Source organism: Neoarius graeffei, chromosome 5, assembly GCF_027579695.1.
Source record: "Neoarius graeffei isolate fNeoGra1 chromosome 5, fNeoGra1.pri, whole genome shotgun sequence".
NCBI lineage: Eukaryota > Metazoa > Chordata > Actinopteri > Siluriformes > Ariidae > Neoarius > Neoarius graeffei.
The window spans coordinates 67041388-67062354 of NC_083573.1; the positions used below are offsets into that span (position 1 = coordinate 67041388).

At 41.3% G+C, this 20967-nt stretch overlaps 1 protein-coding gene across 2 annotated transcripts in view; it reads left to right on the forward strand.

Moving 5' to 3' along the window:
* rbms3 (RNA binding motif, single stranded interacting protein) overlaps positions 1–20967 on the forward strand; it is a 247883-nt gene that overhangs the window by 158184 nt on the left and 68732 nt on the right. For both annotated transcript variants that reach the window (XM_060922273.1, XM_060922272.1), the window contains exons 5-6: positions 46–203; positions 12080–12159. In XM_060922273.1, the coding sequence (XP_060778256.1) occupies positions 46–203; positions 12080–12159 (238 nt within the window). The remainder of the gene's footprint in view (positions 1–45; positions 204–12079; positions 12160–20967) is intronic.

Below are 20967 nucleotides of genomic sequence, written 5' to 3' on the forward strand. Positions count from 1 at the left end.
ATCCTGTTCGATGATTTCATGTATAGTGTGTGTGTGTGTTCACAGCAACAAGAGCAGGATCCTACTAACCTGTACATCTCCAACCTGCCTGTGTCCATGGATGAACAGGAGCTGGAGAATATGCTCAAGCCCTTCGGCCATGTCATCTCCACACGGATACTACGGGATGCCAACGGAGTCAGCCGGGGAGTCGGCTTTGCCAGGTATCCATGGACACAGACACACACTAGCTCGTGTGTGTGTGTGTGTGTGTGTGTGTGTGTGTGTGTGTTCATGTCATTAACCTACAGTTGTGGTCAGAAGTTTACATACAGTGACATGAATGTCATCTTGGATGTGAATGTCATGGCAATATTTGGGCTTTCAGTAATTTCTCTGAACTGTTCTTTATCTGTGGCAGAATGTACAGCATACAGCTTTAATTAAAAAAAACACTAGAATTTGGTGCACAAGTTTTAATTTTCTTTGGGTTTTCTGAAATCAACACAGGGTCAAATTTATACATACAGGCTCAAAAATATATATACAGCACACCTAATATTTGGGTAAAATGTCTCCTCACAAGATTCACCTTGACCAAACATTTTTGTTTACCATGAACAAGCTTCTGGCAGAATTCTGGTTGGATATTTCACGACTCTTCATGGTAGAATTGGTAGAGTTCAATTAATTTTTTTTCTTGGCATGGACTCAACTTATAAGCACGGTCCACATATTTTCAATAGGGTTGAAGTCAGGACTTGTTTTAAGCTTAATATTAGCTTGCTTTATCCTCCACAACCAGCCCTGATGCATGTTTGGGTTCATTGTCCTGTTGTAACTCCCAAGTCCCAAGTCGTGTTCAGGTTTCTGATAGTTTATGCTGAAGAATTCTGAGGTAGTCCTCCTTCTTCATTATTCCATCCACTTTCTGCAATGAACCAGTTCCACTGGCAGCAAAACAGCCCCAAAGCCCCAGAGCATGATGATCCTACCACCATCACTAGTTGGTACAGTGTCCCTCTGTACATGGTGGTCATTGTGGCCAAACAACTCAATCTTTGTCTCATCTGACCATACAGCTATCCTCCAGAAGGCTTTTTTCTTTGTCTGTGTGGTCAGCTTCAAACTTTAGTGAAACTTGAAGGTGTCAGTTTTGGAGCAGGGGGCTATTTATTGGATAGTAGCCTCTTAGTCCATGGTGATCTGAACTGTAGACAGTGATCCATCAGCTTCCAGTTCATGGCAGGGCTGTGCCATGGTGGTTCCCAGGTTGTTCCTGACCATCCAAACCAATTTCCTTTCAGCTGAGGGTAACAGTTTGGGTTTTCTTGAAGCAAAGTGGCTTGGCAAAGTGACTACATCTCACAATAACTTGCATACAATTGTTTGAACTGATTTTGAAATTTGCAGTTGTTTAGAAATGGCTCCAAGAGACATTCCGGAGTTGTGTATATCTGCGATCCTCTTTCTCAGATCTGCACTGAGCTCCTTGGACTTTCCCATTGTATTGTGTGTTGGTCAATCCAATGAGTGCTGTAAACAAACCCTTTTTATGAAGGCACAGAGAAACTACCAGCTGTAGTCAATCATGATCACTAACAGGAAGTTAAGAGACCTCGGCCTCGGCAAGATAAGAGACATTTTGGAAGTTGCAGCACCTCTGAATTAATAATCTAAGTGAGCGTATGTACATTTTTGACTGTGTATGTATAATTTTGATCCTGTGTTGATTTCAGAAAACCCAAAGAAAATTAAAACTTGTGCACCAATTCTCGTGCTTTTTTTAATTAAATCTGTACATTCTGCCACAGCAAAAGAACAGTTCAAAGAAATTACTGAAAGCCCAAATATTGCCATGATATTCATATCGAAGATGACATTCATGTCACTGTATGTAAACTTCTGACCACAACTATAACTACTCAGTAGTGCAAAATGTCTTCAGATGTTTGAACTGTAAATGTGTACAAGTCTTTCTTTCTTTCTTTCTTTCTTTCTTTCTTTCTTGCCTCACTCTCTTCCGTGTGGCGCGTGTGGGGTGTGTTGGCTGGTGTTCAGGGTCGCTGGCTGTGTAAGAGATCCCAGCAGAGACTCACGCTCACGCTTCACCACTCTGTGTGTGTGTGTGTGTGTGTGTGTGTGTGTGTGTGTGTGTGTGTGTGCACGCACCAGCCAACCAATTAGCCATTCAGCCATGATTGGGTGAACAGAGCTGAATGAGGCCTCACACATACTGTACATGTCAACCTTTAGTTACCCATGCCCTTACAAAATCTGTACTTTTCCCTTACATACACCCATGAGCCCTTATACACAAGAAAAAATTCCAATATATAATCCAAAGCACCAATTGTTTTATTCCACATTATACACTCCTATTGTAATAGGCATATTTATCACACTGCATCAAGTTAAAGGGATCAAATAAACATGTACTGAATAAAAAGTAATTTTAGATCCCAGAGAAAACAACCAAATTAAAAAGGACTATATGTCCAGTCAAATAAACAGTTATCTACTAAAGAGAATGACTGAACTATAAACTTAATTATTTAATATACGGTACATTGTATCAGTAATACCAGAATTATTGATGTAAATTTTGCAAATAAAATGCATTAATATTAAATAGTTCATAAAAATTACACAAAGTTCTATTTGACAAGTGTTGACATCACCTACAATATTACATTCCGCCAAAGAAAATTACTTGAAATATAACAGCAGTACTAAGTAGGTATGTTAATTAAAATAGTAGGTTACATGTAATAAATTATATATAATGATGTCAAACAGTAAATGAAGGTTAGTAAAAGTTCCATTTGAGAAAAAAAGTGTTGACACCGCAAGCAGTGTTAGATCCAACTAAAGATGACTGAACCACATCAAGTATATTATGTAAACAAGGAGAAGTGAAAACATTAATAAATTATGAAGTTAAATTGAAAATCTTCCCAGTAATTTATAACAAGAATTTAAATCTTATTCCTTTTTGGAGTGTTCTTTGTTGTACAAAGATGTTGCAGATTTGGCACTAGCTATAATATCACTGCTTGGGTAGCAGTTGTAGCTCCTCATCACAGTTCATTTTAATTTGCAGATATGCAGTTAATGTGTCTGCAGCTATATTTTTTCTGTACTCAGTATGAATTTTCCTAACCAATGAAAAAGCCCTCTCACAATCTGCATTGCTATGTGGGAGGCACAGCAAAGCAGTAAAAAGTTGTTTCAGCATTGGAAACCTGGCAACACCCAGAGCAGTTTTTACATCGAAGACCTTTCCCCAATATACATCTATTATTTTCCTGGTCAATAAAAGAAAATCAGAGCACGGCAAACATGTAGATGGTGTTAAATTGCTTCCATCCCCTACTGCACATTTTAGAGACAGGTTACCAATGGTCGTTACCACCATTACTCTTCATTCAGTACTTTTCCAGTTTACTGATGACTGATGGTAGTAATGGGTGTTGGTCATCTGTGTCTACATATAATGTCTATCAGCAATTTAAATGTTTTGGGAAGCAAAACCAGAAATCACCGGGTAACTACAGTTGCCATTGTATAAACGGTGACTCCCAGTATCGCCTCCCGAAATTATCATGATAATGGAGGAAGCTTTCCTACATGCAAACAGTAAAAACTTTTTTTAAAATAATTTAAAAATTCCCCACAAATGCTTACCTGTGCAGTCTTTGAATTGGGAAACATTTTTTTTCACTAGCTGTGAAAAATGGTCTGCCACAGTCGGGGGGATGTTGTGTTCCACGAGAAATTGGCAGAACATAACTTCTGTAGCCGTCACAGAAGTCTGGGCAGTCCGAGCCGATGGAATTAAGTGACCAAGAAAACCACGTGCAAGTATAAAACCACATAAATCGAAAATAGTTCCGTTTCATTGGGCATGCGTGTTTGAAAAAATAAATGGTGGATGCTAAGAAAATTTTCTCGGAGTAACGGAAAAAATCTCTGATACAAAATGTAATTTTCCCGTATGAAAATCAGTGTACGCCGTATTAGCCAAAAAATTGCATTTTCCCGTACAAAATACGGGAAAACCGTATAACTTGACATGTATGAAGAGTGCAAACACACTAGATAGCCAGGCTTTAAATGCAAGAGACAAACATTAAGGCCCTGTCCACACGGCAACGGATTCAGGTGACTCCAATACAATTGCTTATCGTTTAGGCCTGGCGTCCACACGGCACCGGCGTTTTGGGTGCCCAAAATGCAATCTTTTTGAGAACGGGTTCCAGAGTGGAAAGATCTGGCAACGTTGCCGTTGTGAAGTCGTCTGGATGAGTAGAACGGATTTGTTTACAATGACGTCACAACCACATGACTGTGAGTGCTTCACGCCGGGTAGAAGTGTAACGAATATCACCAGGAAAAAGCCTTACAGAGCACTAGTGAGAGTGAAACACGAGCTTGGATATTATTATTATTATTATTATTATTATTATTATTATTATTATGTTCAGTGTTAGTTCACAGTAGTAATGCAAGAAGCAGAATAGTGACAGTAATAGTGAAGCAAAAACATGCAATTGTACAAACACTGCAGCTCTACAGCAAAATATTCATTTATGAAATGGTCTGATTCTTAACACCAGTAGTGCCAATGATCTTCTCATTGCGATGCGAGTTGTCAACAAATCCTATAACTTGGTTCATGAAACGCGCTTACAAAATATTTTCAATGTGAATATTTATTATGTAATGGTGCAATCCCGCCAGCAAAAATAGGGGAAAAAAGGAGCGATCTCACCTCTTCAGATGTTGATTTAAGTCCGACAATACATTCCTCAAAAAAGGCGTAGAGGAGCAAATTAATCCAATTTATTCCGGACCATTAAAGACGCCGCCTTCCGCGTAGAATCATACGTCATCCTCGCCGCCATATTGGATAGGTCAAAGCGGAGAATAAAGATTAGCTGCGTTTAACTGTACCAACAGGTTTACCGTCCAAACAAGATCATATGGGATTACCTTTCACAGGTGAGAAACAACAAATTAATCCATCAACGTGTAGCATTCAATTTATTCCGGACCATTAAAGACGCCGCCTTCTGCGTAGAATCATACGTCATCCTCGCCGCCATTTTGGATAGGTCAAAGCGGAGAATAAAGATTAGCTGCGTTTAACTGTACCAACAGGTTTACCGTCCAAACGAGATCACATGGGATTACCTTTCACAGGTGAGACTGGAAAAATACTTTTCATTGTATTTGGTCATTATAATGTAATTTTACGAACAGATTTTCCTGACTTTGTGGCTAATATGAAGTCTTGCGCATAATAGTTTATGCGCATGCGTCCTTACTTCTTCTATTGTTCTGGTGTCTCCGAAGGGACCGTCTTACAGCGCCCCTAGAGGTGTGGCATGTGTATTGCATCGTTTTCAGCAAGCGTTGCGTTGCCATATGGACCTGATATTTTACTGATAGTTGCCCATTTGGACGCGATATATTTTTAAATAACATCTCGTTGCCGTTGTTGTGTGGATGACAATAAATAACCTTTGCATGTTCTCTCTCTCTCTCTCTCTCTCTCTCTCTCTCTGTCTCTCTTTGATATGTTAATCTGCCTGTCACAGACATACACATTATGTTTATCTGCCTGTGACCCCCCCCCCCAATCTATTAGATTGAATCATGAACTCTGTCTCAAACTGTCTGCATGTGTATCATTCCAGCCCTATGGTTCTCATCTAAACCTACAGAGCCTCTGTGAACAAAAGTGTAAAGCTCATAATTAACCTCTGCCATTAAGCAGTTATTATTATCATTAATTACGATCCTGATTAAGTCATTAGAATTGCATTGAATTGGTTTCAAACAAGTATAAACAATGTCAAGAGTATAAATTATATCAACATAAAAAAGATGAAGAATAAAATGTTAAAAATGTGCTTAATATTTTAGTCGGATTAAATTCATAAATGCATGCTGTATGTTTTTTATTTTTATTTAAGGTTGTGGAGATATTAGATAGGACTTAGATATATTTAGATATATTTTGATAAAAGGTTTCAATATACCACATTGTCGAGGGTGTTCACACTGACAAATGGGAAAACATGCATGATATTACTTTGATGATGTACCTTCATTGGCCAAACAAATTAACTGTGGAGTGCTGGATACTTTTGTGCACAAACATGTTCCTTCATGCATGAGACAGAAGGGGGAATTGTCACAGATAATGAGATATCTGCATTTCTGATTCCTTCTCAGAACTGTTGCTGTTAACGAAATGTAAAGTGAAACAGAAACCAGGTTTTGCATTAAATTGAAAGAAACAAATAAAACAAGCAAATGAAATAAGCACTGCAGTAATTTTGGTTAAGTTATCCACACTGTAAAAAATATTTGTTGTTTTGAATTAAAAAGTGAGTAACTTGGTTGCCTTAAAATTTTGAGTTCATTAAAACTCACATAGCGAGAAGGTTCTGGGTTCGAGCCCAGTGGCCAGCGAGGGCCTTTCTGTGTGGAGTTTGCATGCTCTCCCTGTGTCTGCGTGGGTTTCCTCTGGGTGCTCCGGTTTCCCCCACAGTCCAAAGACATGCAGGTTAATTGGTGGTGTGAGTGTGAATGGCTGTTTGTCTCTGTGGCCAAGTTTACATTAGACCGTATCTGTCTTGTTTTCTTCACGGATGCACTGTCCGTTTACATTAAAATGCCTGGAAACGCCGGGAAACAGGAATCCGCCAGCGTCCACGTATTCAATCCAAATCGTGTCTGGTCCGGTGCTGTGTAAACATTGAGAATACACGGATACGCTGTGCTGAGCTCTAGCTGGCGTCGTCATTGGACAGCGTCACTGTGACATCCACCTTCCTGATTCGCTGGCGTTGGTCATGTGACACGACTGCTGAAAAACGGCGCGGACTTCCACCTTGTATCACCTTTCATTAAAGAGTATAAAAGTATGAAAATACTGCAAATACTGATGCAAATACTGCCCATTGTGTAGTTATGATTGTCTTTAGGCTTGCCATCCTTCCACTTGCAAGTGGTAAGTGACGCGCATGCCCGACATGCACTGAGATCTCACACACAGCGGCTCAGTCCCAAATCACTGCTCGTGCGCTATACTCGTGCGCTCTGTGAGCTGCGCAAAGCCGGAGTGCGCACCCTCCAGAGGGCACTTGCTGTTCAGGGCAGAGTGATTTGGAGTGCAGGATGCCTGCGGAGCCGAGCGTATCCGTGTATTGGCGTTGCTATGTGCACGCGAATCGTGTATTGGCATTGCTGTGTGCACACTAATCGTTTTAAAAACATTAATCTGATGATCCGCTGATACGGTCTAATGTAAACCCCACCTGTGTCAGCCTGGCGAGTTGTCCAGGGTGTACCCCCCCCCCCCCCCCACCCATAGTCAGCTGGGATAGGCTCCAGCTTGCCTGTGAGCCTGTAGAACAGAGTAAGTGGCTACAGATGATGGATGGATGGATAAAACTCATAAAGTAAGTTAGCATAATGAGGCAATCAAGTTGCACTGAAGAAGAAGAAACCTTGATTTGTCACATGCACACTTCAAGCACAGTGAAATTCATTCTCTGCATTTAACCCATCTGAAGCAGTGAACACACGCGCACACACACACCCAGAGCAGTGGGCAGCCACACACAGCGCCCGGGGAGCAGTCAGGGGTCAGGTGCCTTGCTCAAGGGCACCTCAGCTCAACGCCGCCCCACGTCAACCTAACTGCGTGTCTTTGGACTGTGGGGGAAACCGGAGCACCCCGAGGAAACCCACGCAGACACGGGGAGAACATGCAAACTCCACACAGAAAGGCCCTCGCCGGCCACGGGGCTCGAACCTGGACCTTCTTGCTGTGAGGCGACAGTGCTAACCACTACACCACCGTGCCGCCCCGTTTGAGAATATTCTTCAATAATTTTGCATTTCTTTCTGTGCTCTATAAGCCTTGCATTTTGAGCTCCTGCTTTACTACCACCTTTGATTTTGTTGTGGCCCATATTTTGTGTTGGAGCCCAGTCTGGATCTGTAAAATTGTAGAGATCAGCTGGTTTCCCTAATGGAAAGAAAAAGCAAAATAAAAGCAGCAGCATCAAAAATTATATACAGCTCTTTTTAAAATGAAATAATCGTAGAAGCCTTTGATTCTCGGCCCACAGACTCGATGATCACGGCTTTGTCATGTTTGACAGCGGCAAGTTTCTGCACGACCAGGCTATTAAACGATCCAATATTTCTTATATATTGTGATCTTTCATTAATAACTAGTTCATAGCACTTACCATTGATAAAATGTTCACTGCAGACTCGTGTAGTTTTTGCTTTCTCATCACTTAGATCAGCCCGGTTTATGTCGGACAGCTGTTGATGTCTATGCTCCGTGGACAACGCTCGTTTTTTTCTCCTTGGTGATTTATAATTGCTGGAATTCTAAAGAACTTATAAATCCCCTTGTTTCTAATAGTGTTGTGCCCGCATCCAATTACAGCACAAAGAGTCGGCATAGCCAAGAAACAAAAGGAATTCTTGAGCATAACAACCTCTCGAGCATATCTTCTACAGTAAATGTGCGCCACGTAAGTTTGTGTCCATCCTCCAACATGGCCAACTTCCGTTTCAAAGCCTCTTGTATAATTAGCTATGATGTCATGTGCAAATGAAGAATAGAATAATTGTTTACATCACATGGATTTGATCAGATTTCCCCATAAGTACAAAGTTTTAATATGTAAGGAATAAAGCACAGTGCTATTGTTTTTTGTTTGTTTGTTTGTTTGTTTGTTTGTTTGTTTGTTTGTTTGTTTTTTGTTTTTTATAGAAAAATAATCATTGAAGGGGCGGTGTGATTATTTTACCCCATAGTGTTGTCTCTCTTATTAAAAAGCTATTTGCAAACAATTCCAATTTTAAATGTATTAACATATCACACATTATACTATTTGTCCAACTGAAGAGTTTGGTTTGATGTGTCATTTAAAAAAAAAACATGTTCCCGTCAAAAAAAGTTTGGATTTTGATCACTATTCAAAGTTCCATAATCAATTTTATGTAAAACGTGATATCTGACATGTTTCTCTGCACTGTATTTCCCCTTTCTTTCCAAAACGTGACAAGTGCCACTACTGATTTTCCACCAAACACATTATTTCGACTTGACCAATCACAACGTACCATTCAAATATGGAAACAGTAATAGCAGATCCCACTGACTGTCAACATATCAGAGAATCCCAGTCTTTTAGTGAGATTTTGAATGAAATAAATGAACAGTTTTGATGTGTGTGTGGAGGGACTCTTTTTATTATCTTCATGATTTATATTATTATTCTAGTAGAGAATGTAGTCCAATGTTATTTTCCACTTTGAGTGCACCTTATTCCTCCTGGGATCTAGATATATCACTTAATATGTAATTATACACTGCCTCAAAGCGCAGCTCCTGATGAGTGTAAAATGTGTTAGTAAATAATCCCGGGGCGGCACGGTGGTGTAGTGGTTAGCGCTGTCGCCTCACAGCAAGAAGGTCCTGGGTTCGAGCCCCGGGGCCGGCGAGGGCCTTTCTGTGTGGAGTTTGCATGTTCTTGCCGTGTCCGCGTGGGTTTCCTCCGGGTGCTCCGGTTTCCCCCACAGTCCAAAGACATGCAGGTTAGGTTAACTGGTGACTCTAAATTGACCGTAGATGTGAATGTGAGTGTGAATGGTTGTCTGTGTCTATGTGTCAGCCCTGTGATGACCTGGCGACTTGTCCAGGGTGTACCCTGCCTTTTGCCCGTAGTCAGCTGGGATAGGCTCCAGCTTGCCTGCGACCCTGTAGAAGGATAAAGCGGCTAGAGATGATGAGATGAGATGAGATAAATAATCCCACATTATTATTTTTTTTTTTTTAAAAGCAAATTCAAAATAAGTGCTGGATAAAAATAAAGATACAAATTTCATTGTCTGGTGGTCAAGTGGACGGCACGGTGGTGTAGTGGTTAGCGCTGTCGCCTCACAGCAAGAAGGTCCTGGGTTCGAGCCCTGTGGCCGGCAAGGGCCTTTCTGTGCGGAATTTGCATGTTCTCCCCGTGTCCGCGTGGGTTTCCTCCGGGTGCTCCGGTTTCCCCCACAGTCCAAAGACATGCAGGTTAGGTTAACTGGTGACTCTAAATTGACCGTAGGTGTGAATGTGAGTGTGAATGGTTGTCTGTGTCTATGTGTCAGCCCTGTGATGACCTGGCGACTTGTCCAGGGTGTACCCTGCCTTTTGCCCGTAGTCAGCTGGGATAGGCTCCAGCTTGCCTGCGACCCTGTAGAAGGATAAAGCGGCTAGAGATGATGAGATGAGATGAGATAAATAATCCCACATTATTATTATTTTTTTTTTAAAAGCAAATTCAAAATAAGTGCTGGATAAAAATAAAGATACAAATTTCATTGTCTGGTGGTCAAGTGGACGGCACGGTGGTGTAGTGGTTAGCGCTGTCGCCTCACAGCAAGAAGGTCCTGGGTTCGAGCCCTGTGGCCGGCAAGGGCCTTTCTGTGCGGAATTTGCATGTTCTCCCCGTGTCCGCGTGGGTTTCCTCCGGGTGCTCCGGTTTCCCCCACAGTCCAAAGACATGCAGGTTAGGTTAACTGGTGACTCTAAATTGACCGTAGGTGTGAATGTGAGTGTGAATGGTTGTCTGTGTCTATGTGTCAGCCCTGTGATGACCTGGCGACTTGTCCAGGGTGTACCCCGCCTTTCGCCCGTAGTCAGCTGGGATAGGCTCCAGCTTGCCTGCGACCCTGTAGGACAGGATAAAGTGGCTACAGATAATGAGATGAATGAGATGGTGGTCAAGTGTTTATGAGATATGATGCCTTGCACTTATGATCAGAGTCTCTGCGGTCGCAAAAGCCATCAAAAATCAGGTCGATGCTTTACTGTATTCTCTTCAGTATGGAGCTTCACTTCACGCTGCACTCTGCTCCACTGTAACTTTAACTGTACATGTTGTACAAGGTGTCCAAACTTCTAAATTCATCATTCAGAATAAAAAGTTTATCCATATTTTTTTAAAGGTTCCATGTAAACATCTGACTGGGTCTATTAACATTCCTCAGAGCTTTGTGTGTAAAATAGATTGGGGCTTGTAGACAACAAGATGAATGTAATTTGGGAAAATATGTGGTCTAATATAAGAGATGGTCCAAGTCCAGAGCCGGGCATATGTGTAGATCAACTTTTCTTTTTGTTTCTAGTTATATTTCACACACACACACACACACACACACACACACACACACACACACACACACACACACACACACAAATAGTTTTTATTGATCTAATGGATTTATCACGTTTTGGAAAAAAAAAACTTTTTTTAATAAAATTTCAAATATCAAAATCTAGATTTGCATTTTTTTATGTTATTACAACCTCATAGTGTTATATTAAAGTTTTAAACAGAAAATAGTGCTTTCCATGCTACCTTTTTGTTTTGTTTAAAGAAAATATTTTTTCTCAACTTTATCACAGTTTATTTATCTCGTTTCGGAACCAAATTATTGAAATATAGATTTATTTAATGTTGTGCGAAACAATTTAGCTCCTATCATCATTTATGTTCTAGCTGCTACAAACAGTCAATCTCTTCCCAAAGCTTAACCATAGCCATGATTATTCCCTTTTCTCTGTTAAATAACATATAGCACATAAATAATCTGTTGTTCGATTTAAATTATGAGTATCTACTATAAAAGTCTCTTTGAGTTTGTTGTTCCTACTGAAAAAAAAACCTCAATCACATTTGCATTAATATAAACTTGAGAATAGCCTTGAAGGCAGTATTATTATCAGAGCTGCTGTTATAGAGAATTAATCAACACCTCTGAAATGAGATTTCTACCGAGCTGTGATATAACTGAATTCAGCAAACTAGTTCTGTGTTTGAAGTACTCTATTCTCTCGATCTTCCCGAGTAGTACATAGAATATGCATTTCTTGATTGACGTCGTAATATGCAATTTGAGATTAGTGTTAAATTCATCTGAACTCTTACAGAACATATTGAAAGCTGAGTCATTTCTAAAACTTAGACTAGTCACAAATCTCCTGAATATCTCTCTCTCTCTCTCGGTCTCTCAGGATGGAGTCCACTGAGAAATGTGATGTGGTGATTCAGCATTTCAACGGCAAGTTCCTCAAAACCCCTCCAGGAGTGCCAGGTACGACTGACAGCTGAATGCTGCTCTGCATTACACCTGAACAATGCTATATCGGTAAAACACTGCAGAGGTTCAGAGATCAAATCCCAACCGTGCAAAACATAACCTGTGTCCTGGCGTCCTTCGGCAATACATTTGACCTCATTCCCTCTGGAGAGAGAGGCTGGATGGCTGAGCTCACTAACTCCCTCCAACACCACACTGACATACTGACTGGTGTTTGCATACTGTACAGGCTTTAGAAATGTGATTATGTTCGTTTACAAGCAGATATAATGAAGTCCAAATATTATTCAGACTTTTGTGGCTTAGGAAAGGTTGATGGTCTCTAGGTTGAGACCATAAACATGCAAAAGGGTCCAGAAACTGTACACTGACGTGGTCGTTGACCATGGTGATTTATTCCAGCTTGAGTCCCAGTCCAATATTAAACACAGCTTTGATGCTTAGGCATTAATGTCACTGGTTTGTATGAGTGTAAGAGTTCACCGAAACCAGTGATTACATAAACATGTAAACAAAGGACCATGTGTCCCTTCCTGTTCCCCCCACCATACACACGCACACCAAATGTCCCTCCATGATGTGTGTTCCAGTGCTGGTGTGGCCTTTTTTCCAGTCTGTCATGAAGCTTTGCCGAAAGGTAAAGCAGAACACATGGCAAAGAACGATGTGTGTATCGCTGTGACTTCCCTCTAAATGTACGTTTGTATCTGTTTATTTTCACAGAAAGAAAAAGAAAGCATATGGTAGAGAGAGAGAAAGAGAGAGAGAGAGAGAGAGCGCAGGCTGTGACTCTGGCAGTAGCTGTATAATTTGCAATGTGTAGTGTGACGCCCAGTGTCAGAGGCAGGTGGATGATGGATAGCTTCATATCTCTCTCTCTCTCTCTCTCTCTCTCTCTCTCTCTCTCTCTATCTAAAACACTCCCTGCCTCCAACCTCCTCCCATTTCTGTCAACCTCCAATTTACTGCTTCGATGTGTGTGTTCGTGTGTATATATCTGTGTGTATAAATCTGTGAGTGTTTGCGTTTGTATGTGTTTAAGCCTATCAAACTGGCCATCCCACAGGCAAGATGAAATCTCTCTCATGTTTAGAGCACCACTGCTTCTCAACTGTGTGAGTGAGAGATATACCCTGTGTCCGAAATCGCTCACTACTCACTATATAGCGCACTATATAGTGGCGACGCCATTTTGTAGTGCTGTCCGAAACCTTAGTGAGGATTATTTACACCCTATATAGTGCACTCAAAGTATCCCACAATGCATCATGAAAAGTACTGTACAACCGATGGTCACTAACCAAAGCAATATATCCCATCATGCATTGCGGTCGCGCTGAAAGAAATCAAATTAAAAGTCTCAAATTTGATTTAATAAAAGGCAGCGGCAGGGCAGCACGGTGGTGTAGTGGTTAGCGCTGTCGCCTCACAGCAAGAAGGTCCGGGTTCGAGCCCCGTGGCCGGCGAGGGCCTTTCTGTGTGGAGTTTGCATGTTCTCCCCGTGTCCGTGTGGGTTTCCTCCGGGTGCTCCGGTTTCCCCCACAGTCCAAAGACATGCAGGTTAGGTTAACTGGTGACTCTAAATTGACTGTAGGTGTGAATGTGAGTGTGAATGGTTGTCTGTGTCTATGTGTCAGCCCTGTGATGACCTGGCGACTTGTCCAGGGTGTACCCCGCCTTTTGCCCGTAGTCAGCTGGGATAGGCTCCAGCTTGCCTGCGACCCTGTAGAACAGGATAAAGCGGCTACAGATAATGAGATGAAAAGGCAGCGGCAAAGAAGAAAGTATTCAGCCTTGATTTAAAAGAACTGAAAGATGCAGGTACTTTCTATTGATTAATGTAGGAAATACGCCCAGTAAAATATGTATTTATCACAAAAATACATACTTGCATGTATTTATTATTTTGAAAACCCACCAGCCGACTGATCTGGCACGTTTTAATTGTGCGACAGTAATGCCGTAAATACCAGTGCGATGGACTAGTGCCCGAAAGCGTTTTTTTTTTTTTTCATTTTACCAATGAGCTCACTATATAGTCCTCTATATATTAATTCCCTAGACAGGGAGTAGGGAGTATTGAACGAGTGAGTGATTTCAGAGACAGGGATACAGTTTTCCAGACTATGAAACTAGAAATATTAACGTAACTCGATAACTTCAGTTTCAGTATGTCAGTACAGGTTATTTTCTTCCATCTTTGAACTGCTGTGTAAAATCAAGAATTGTCTCAGTCTCAAAACTGAAGAAATTGAAATCTCGTAATGAAATGAAAATTATCTTGCACTGTAATGGAACATTTACAGCAATCACATGCACGGTAGTAATGATGGGTAATGTCCACATAGTACTACAGTACATGCAGTATGTGATTATTGTTTATATCACATATCATGGGTGGCGTAGTGGTTAGCACTGTCGCCTCACAGCAAGAAGGTTCTGGGCCTTTCTGTGTGGAGTGTGCATGTTCTCCCCGTGTCTGTGTGGTTTTCCTCCGGGTGGTCTGGTTTCCCCTACAGTCCAAAGACATGTAGATTAGGTAAAAATACTCAGCCATTGGGATTGTACAAGCAAGGTCATATTTAGTGCCGGTCCCAAGCTCAGATAGATTGAGGAGGGTTGCATCCGGTGTAAAAATCTATGCCAAATCAAATATACGGATCATCATGATCTGCTGTGGTGAACCCTAACTGGAGCAGCCGAAAGAAGAAGAAGTTTCTATCACATATCACATGGATTTTAACGGTACGTCTCTGAAGCATGAATAAATCATGACTGGTCAGGCAGCTGTAGAACAATAATCAATAACATGGTGTTGCACTATGCCATGAAACGCACTACTCCTCGAAGTGTTTTAACCCTCTTATGTCAAAGTAATTTGTCAACAATAACTTTTTTGCAACACATCAAACATTTTGTCCAGTTAAAATTAAGTTTATGAAGTCAGCTGAAGTGAGCAACACAAGGCATTGTAGGATTCCAGGACACAGAAATTACGGTAGAGACCAAGTAGTAATAGTGGTGGAAGTAGACACTGCAGTAGTGTTTATACTATCCAACTTAAAAACACAGTAGAATGGTGAATTCTTGCTGTACTATTACTATTATCCCCCCCCCCCCCCATGTACTCAAAATGGTCCATTTTAAAGTTTTTATATATTTATTTATTTATTTATTTATTTAGGCAATATTTATTATTATTATTATTACCTCATCTCATTATCTCTAGCTGCTTTATCCTGTCCTACAGGGTCGCAGGCAAGCTGGAGCCTATCCCAGCTGACTACGGGCGAAAGGCGGGGTACACCCTGGACAAGTCGCCAGGTCATCACAGGGCTGACACATAGACACAGACAACCATTCACACTCACATTCACACCTACGGTCAATTTAGAGTCACCAGTTAACCTAACCTGCATGTCTTTGGACTGTGGGGGAAACCGGAGCACCCGGAGGAAACCCACGCGGACACGGGGAGAACATGCAAACTCCACACAGAAAGGCCCTCGACGGCCACGGGGCTCAAATCCAGAACCTTCTTGCTGTGAGGCGACAGCGCTAACCACTACACCACCGTGCCGCCCCGATTATTATTATTATTATTATTATTATTATTATTATAATAACAACAGTTGTTGCAGTTAAAGGAATCCTGAAAGTTTGTTGTGCTGCGGCTCATCAGCTCCATTACCGTGTCCTTCAAGCAGGTCAAAACAGATGTCATTAAATTATGAAATTAAATTTTGAAAATAAAAATAGTCTGGGGGCGGCATGGTGGTGTAGTGGTTAGCGCTGTCGCCTCACAGCAAGAAGGTCCGGGTTCGAGCCCCGTGGCCGGCAAGGGCCTTTCTGTGTGGAGTTTGCATGTTCTCCCCGTGTCCGCGTGGGTTTCCTCCGGGTGCTCCGGTTTCCCCCACAGTCCAGGTTAGGTTAACTGGTGACCCTAAATTGACCGTAGGTGTGAATGTGAGTGTGAATGGTTGTCTGTGTCTATGTGTCAGCCCTGTGAGGACCTGGCGACTTGTCCAGGGTGTACCCCGCCTTTCGCCCGTAGTCAGCTGGGATAGGCTCCAGCTTGCCTGCGACCCTGTAGAACAGGATAAAGCGGCTACAGATAATGAGATGAGATGAAAAATAGTCTGTAATTTAAAAAAGAAAATAATCACGTAACATATTTGTTACTTTAAATAATCATAATATTTTCAGGGCGGCACGGTGGTGTAGTGATTAGCACTGTCGCCTCACAGCAAGAAGGTTCTGGATTTGAGCCCAGTGGTCGACGAGGGCCTTTCTGTGTGGAGTTTGCATGGTTAAAAGCTTAAACATATACTACAGAGTCATGTTTACGAAGAGAAGCACTAATTACAGATGTTTTGGTGATCATTTACTCTGGCAGATGTGCCCACTGGCAGATGTGAGCTAAGAACTTGCGATTACACACAGGTGATCTATACTATACTATACTATACTATACTATACTATACTATACTATACTATTCTATACTATATGTTGTATAGCAGTATAAACTCATGCATTGCACATATCCGTGTGTCCGCGTGGGTTTCCTCCAGGTGCTCCGGTTTCCCCCACAGTCCAAAGACATGCAGGTTAGGTTAACTGGTGACTCTAAATTGACCGTAGGTGTGAATGTGAGTGTGAATGGTTGTCTGTGTCTATGTGTCAGCCCTGTGATGACCTGGCGACTTGTCTAGGGTGTACCCTGCCTTTCGCCCGTAGTCAGCTGGGATAGGCTCCAGCTTGCCTGCGACCCTGTAGAACAGGATAAAGCGGCTACAGATAATGAGATGAAGTGAGATGAACTTCAAGAGAAAGAGAAAAAAGAACCTGGTGAAGGAAAGATTGAAGCCACAACTGATTTGAAAAGGTGCATCCTCCAATATGGCGACCCCTACTCAGTATGCAATGCATCATGATGCAGTTTCCCATTCTCTATTCTTTATGGTTTGCAACTGAAGAGGAAAGATCGCAGGTCCTCAGCCATGGCATCTGTGGTGTGATGACTTTGATCTAACCTTGCAAAGTGAAACAATCTGGTTCCTTGACAAAAAAAAAGAAAGAACCACCACCCACCCACCCCACACACACAATTTTCTTGAATTTTATTCTCAAATTTGTGGCTTTTTGATCTCAGAAATATTTTTTCTCAGAATATTACTCCCACCCTCAGCTCTGGTTTGTTTGTTTGTTTGTTTGTTTGTTTGTTTGTTTGTAACCTACAATGGCTGTAGTACACCATGGGAAATGAGAGATATGGTTAAGATTGTAAAACTAGAAATGTGGGGTTAAAATCAAGAACCTCAGAGAGAATAGTATGGACTGTTCTCGTCCTTCTTGAAACTACTGTGTAAAATTGTAAAAAGAAAAAGAAAGAAATCAATAGCTGGTCCTGCTTGTTCTGGGACTTTGCATCAGTTTCACCCACTGACCTCAGCATCAATGTGAAGATTCAACATATACTGCAGAGTCATGTTCACAAAGAGAAGCACTAATTACAGATGTTCTGGTGACCATTTACTCTCGCAGATGTGCCCACTGGCAGATGTGAGCTAAGAACTTGCGATTAAACACATGTGCTCTATACTATACTATACTATACTATAGACCCCTTTCACTGACGTCACCCGAAACCGGAAGTAAACAAACCCTGCGCCATATTGGAAGACCAACAAACTTGTGATTAAGGGGAAATAACGGCAGCATGTGGTATTTGAACCCACGAGGCACTTGATTCATCAAAAACCTACAATGGTAAACTTTTGTGCTGTGTTAGGGTGTTCCAACAAAGCTGATGGGAAAGGTGAAAAGAAGTCTTTCTACAGAATACCAGCTGTGATTGAGACACAAGGGGAGCAAACCAAGGAGCTTTCTGCCAGGAGACAGAGAGGATTTAGCTGCTTTATGCAGAGCGGATCTGAATACTTCAAGTCTACAACAGTACAGAATATGTTCAGACCATTTTGTTACTGATAAGTCACTAGGCTAGAGTGTTGTAGAACATTTTTTTAAATGTTTACTGAATAAAAACATCCTTAATTTTATCACATTTATGTTATGTATTTCATTTCTTTCTTTTGTTTTAATTTTCCTCCCTCCATCCCTCTTTGGATTTTAAATATAGTTTTTCCCCCATGTCCAAATAATTCACATTCACACATTATCTCTAGCCGCTTTATCCTTCTACAGGGTCGCAGGCAAGCTGGAGCCTATCCCAGCTGACTACGGGCGAAAGGCGGGGTACACCCTGGACAAGTCGTCAGGTCATCACAGGGCTGACACATAGACACAGACAACCATTCACACTCACATTCACACCTACGGTCAATTTAGAGTCACCAGTTAACCTAACCTGCATGTCTTTGGACTGTGGGGGAAACCGGAGCACCCGGAGGAAACCCACGCGGACACGGGGAGAACATGCAAACTCCACACAGAAAGGCCCTCGCCGGCCCCGGGGCTCGAACCCAGGACCCTCTTGCTGTGAGGCGACAGCGCTAACCACTACACCACCGTGCCGCCCCAAATAATTCAAATATATATAAATAAAAAGAGAAGTAGTAAATTAAAAATAAATTATGAAATAAAAAAATCCATAACAGCATGAATACAGATTGCAATAGTGGTCAAGTGCTATAATTTTTTTAACATTATAGTGGAGAATTTCATTTAATCTGCACTGATTATTATATGAAATATAAATGAACAAATTCTGAACAGGTCTTTCATAGAATGGAACAACTGTTAATGTAGTAAAGAAAACACTGTTAACATGTTAATAAAAGAATTTGCTGCTACATTTCAGGTGTAGTTTGTTTTATGTATGTATGTACTTGCATAGATGTGTACTTGGTCTTCCAATATGGCGCCCTAACAAATTCTCGCGGTGCGGTGACGTCACGCGAAAGCCCTCTATACTATACTATACTATACTATACTATACTATACTATACTATACTATACTATACTATACTATATATTGTATAGCAGTATAAACTCATGCATTGCACATATCTCAGATCTTTTTCCAAGAAGTTTGTAATTAGGGATTTTGAATCACACACACAGCTGAAAGATTTAAGGAGTGTTTTTGGCACCAAGTACACTAGGAAACCGAACTTCTGAGAAATCTCTGTTCAGCTGCATCTGTGCATCAAAGTTATTTGGGAATGCTATGTAGTGCTTAAGTTGTCAAAAAAAAATCTCATTATTACAGACAATGCAGCAAAAAAAACGATCCCAAGGCCAAATATGAAGGGTGTTGAACAGCTCCTTATGGTTTGAGATTGCACATTGTTTTTGATTTCTTCCATTAAATCCACAGTAAAAAAAAAACGACTTGGCAAGCAATATGTTCGTAAATTGGTTTTGTCAGTCATTAAACATGCTGTAGATTAATGCATGTTTAAAACCTCTGTTTCTGCAGCCAGCGATGTTTTAATACATGTTTATGCCGAAAATAACACTGGCTTTTCATGGGTGTTAAAATGTGCGTTCAGGCAGAAAGTCAGTAATTACTATCAGGCTTGATAAACCGGAAAAGGTGGAGAATTTGGGGGGGGGGGGGAACCTCATCTAAATACAAACACAAAACAGTGGTGACCCTTTTGATCATTTCCTGAGCGCTAAAAGCTTCTTTCATTAGAAAATCATAACAGTTTTTAAGAGCAAAATAAACTGGATACAAACAGATTCATTTGTAAATCATTCGTACGACCATTTATACAAGAAATTTTGTATTCAAGAAAATTTCAGAAAAACGTTCATAATATCCTACTCGTGTCCGAGTGTGAGCACGTTTACACATTAGAAGGCTAACTCATGTTAACCTTGATTGAACAGCTTCAGATCATATAAATCATGGCGAGTTACTGCACTTTTATTTATAGATTACACTGTCAGTGTGAAATTGCTTGTGTATTTCAGTTACACACACATTTTCAAACTTTTGACACAAAAGTTTCAGAAACTTTGATGAAACCCAGTCATTTCATATTAATAGCATTAACTAAAGCAATATTAAATATGAAAAAAGTGAATCAAAGCAAGACGTTGGACGGCACGGTGGTGTAGTGGTTAGCTCTGTCGCCTCACAGCAAGAAGGTTCTGGGTTCGAGCCCAGCGGCCGGCGAGGGCCTTTCTGTGTGGAGTTTGCATGTTCTCCCCGTGTCCGCGTGGGTTTCCTCCAGGTGCTCCGGTTTCCCCCACAGTCCAAAGACATGCAGGTTAGGTTAACTGGTGACTCTAAATTGACCGTAGGTGTGAGTGTGAATGGTTGTCTGTGTCTATGTGTCGGCCCTGTGATGACCTGGCGACTTGTCCAGGGTGTACCCCGCCTTTCGCCCGTAGTCAGCTGGGATAGGCTCCAGCTTGCCTGCGACCCTGTAGAAGGATAAAGCGGCTAGAGATAATGAGATGAGATGAGATGTCCGAGTGTGAGCACATTTACACATTAGAAGGCTAACTCATGTTAACCTTGATTGAACAGCTTCAGATCATATAAATCATGGCGAGTTACTGCACTTTTATTTCTAGATTACACTGTCAGTGTGAAATTGCTTGTGTATTTCAGTTACACACACATTTTTCAAACTTTTGACACAAAAGTTTCAGAAACTTTGATGAAACCCAGTCATTTCATATTAATAGCATTAACTAAAGCAATATTAAATATGAAAAAAGTGAATCAAAGCAAGACGTTGGACGGCACAGTGGTGTAGTGGTTAGCTCTGTCGCCTCACAGCAAGAAGGTTCTGGGTTCGAGCCCAGCGGCCGGCGAGGGCCTT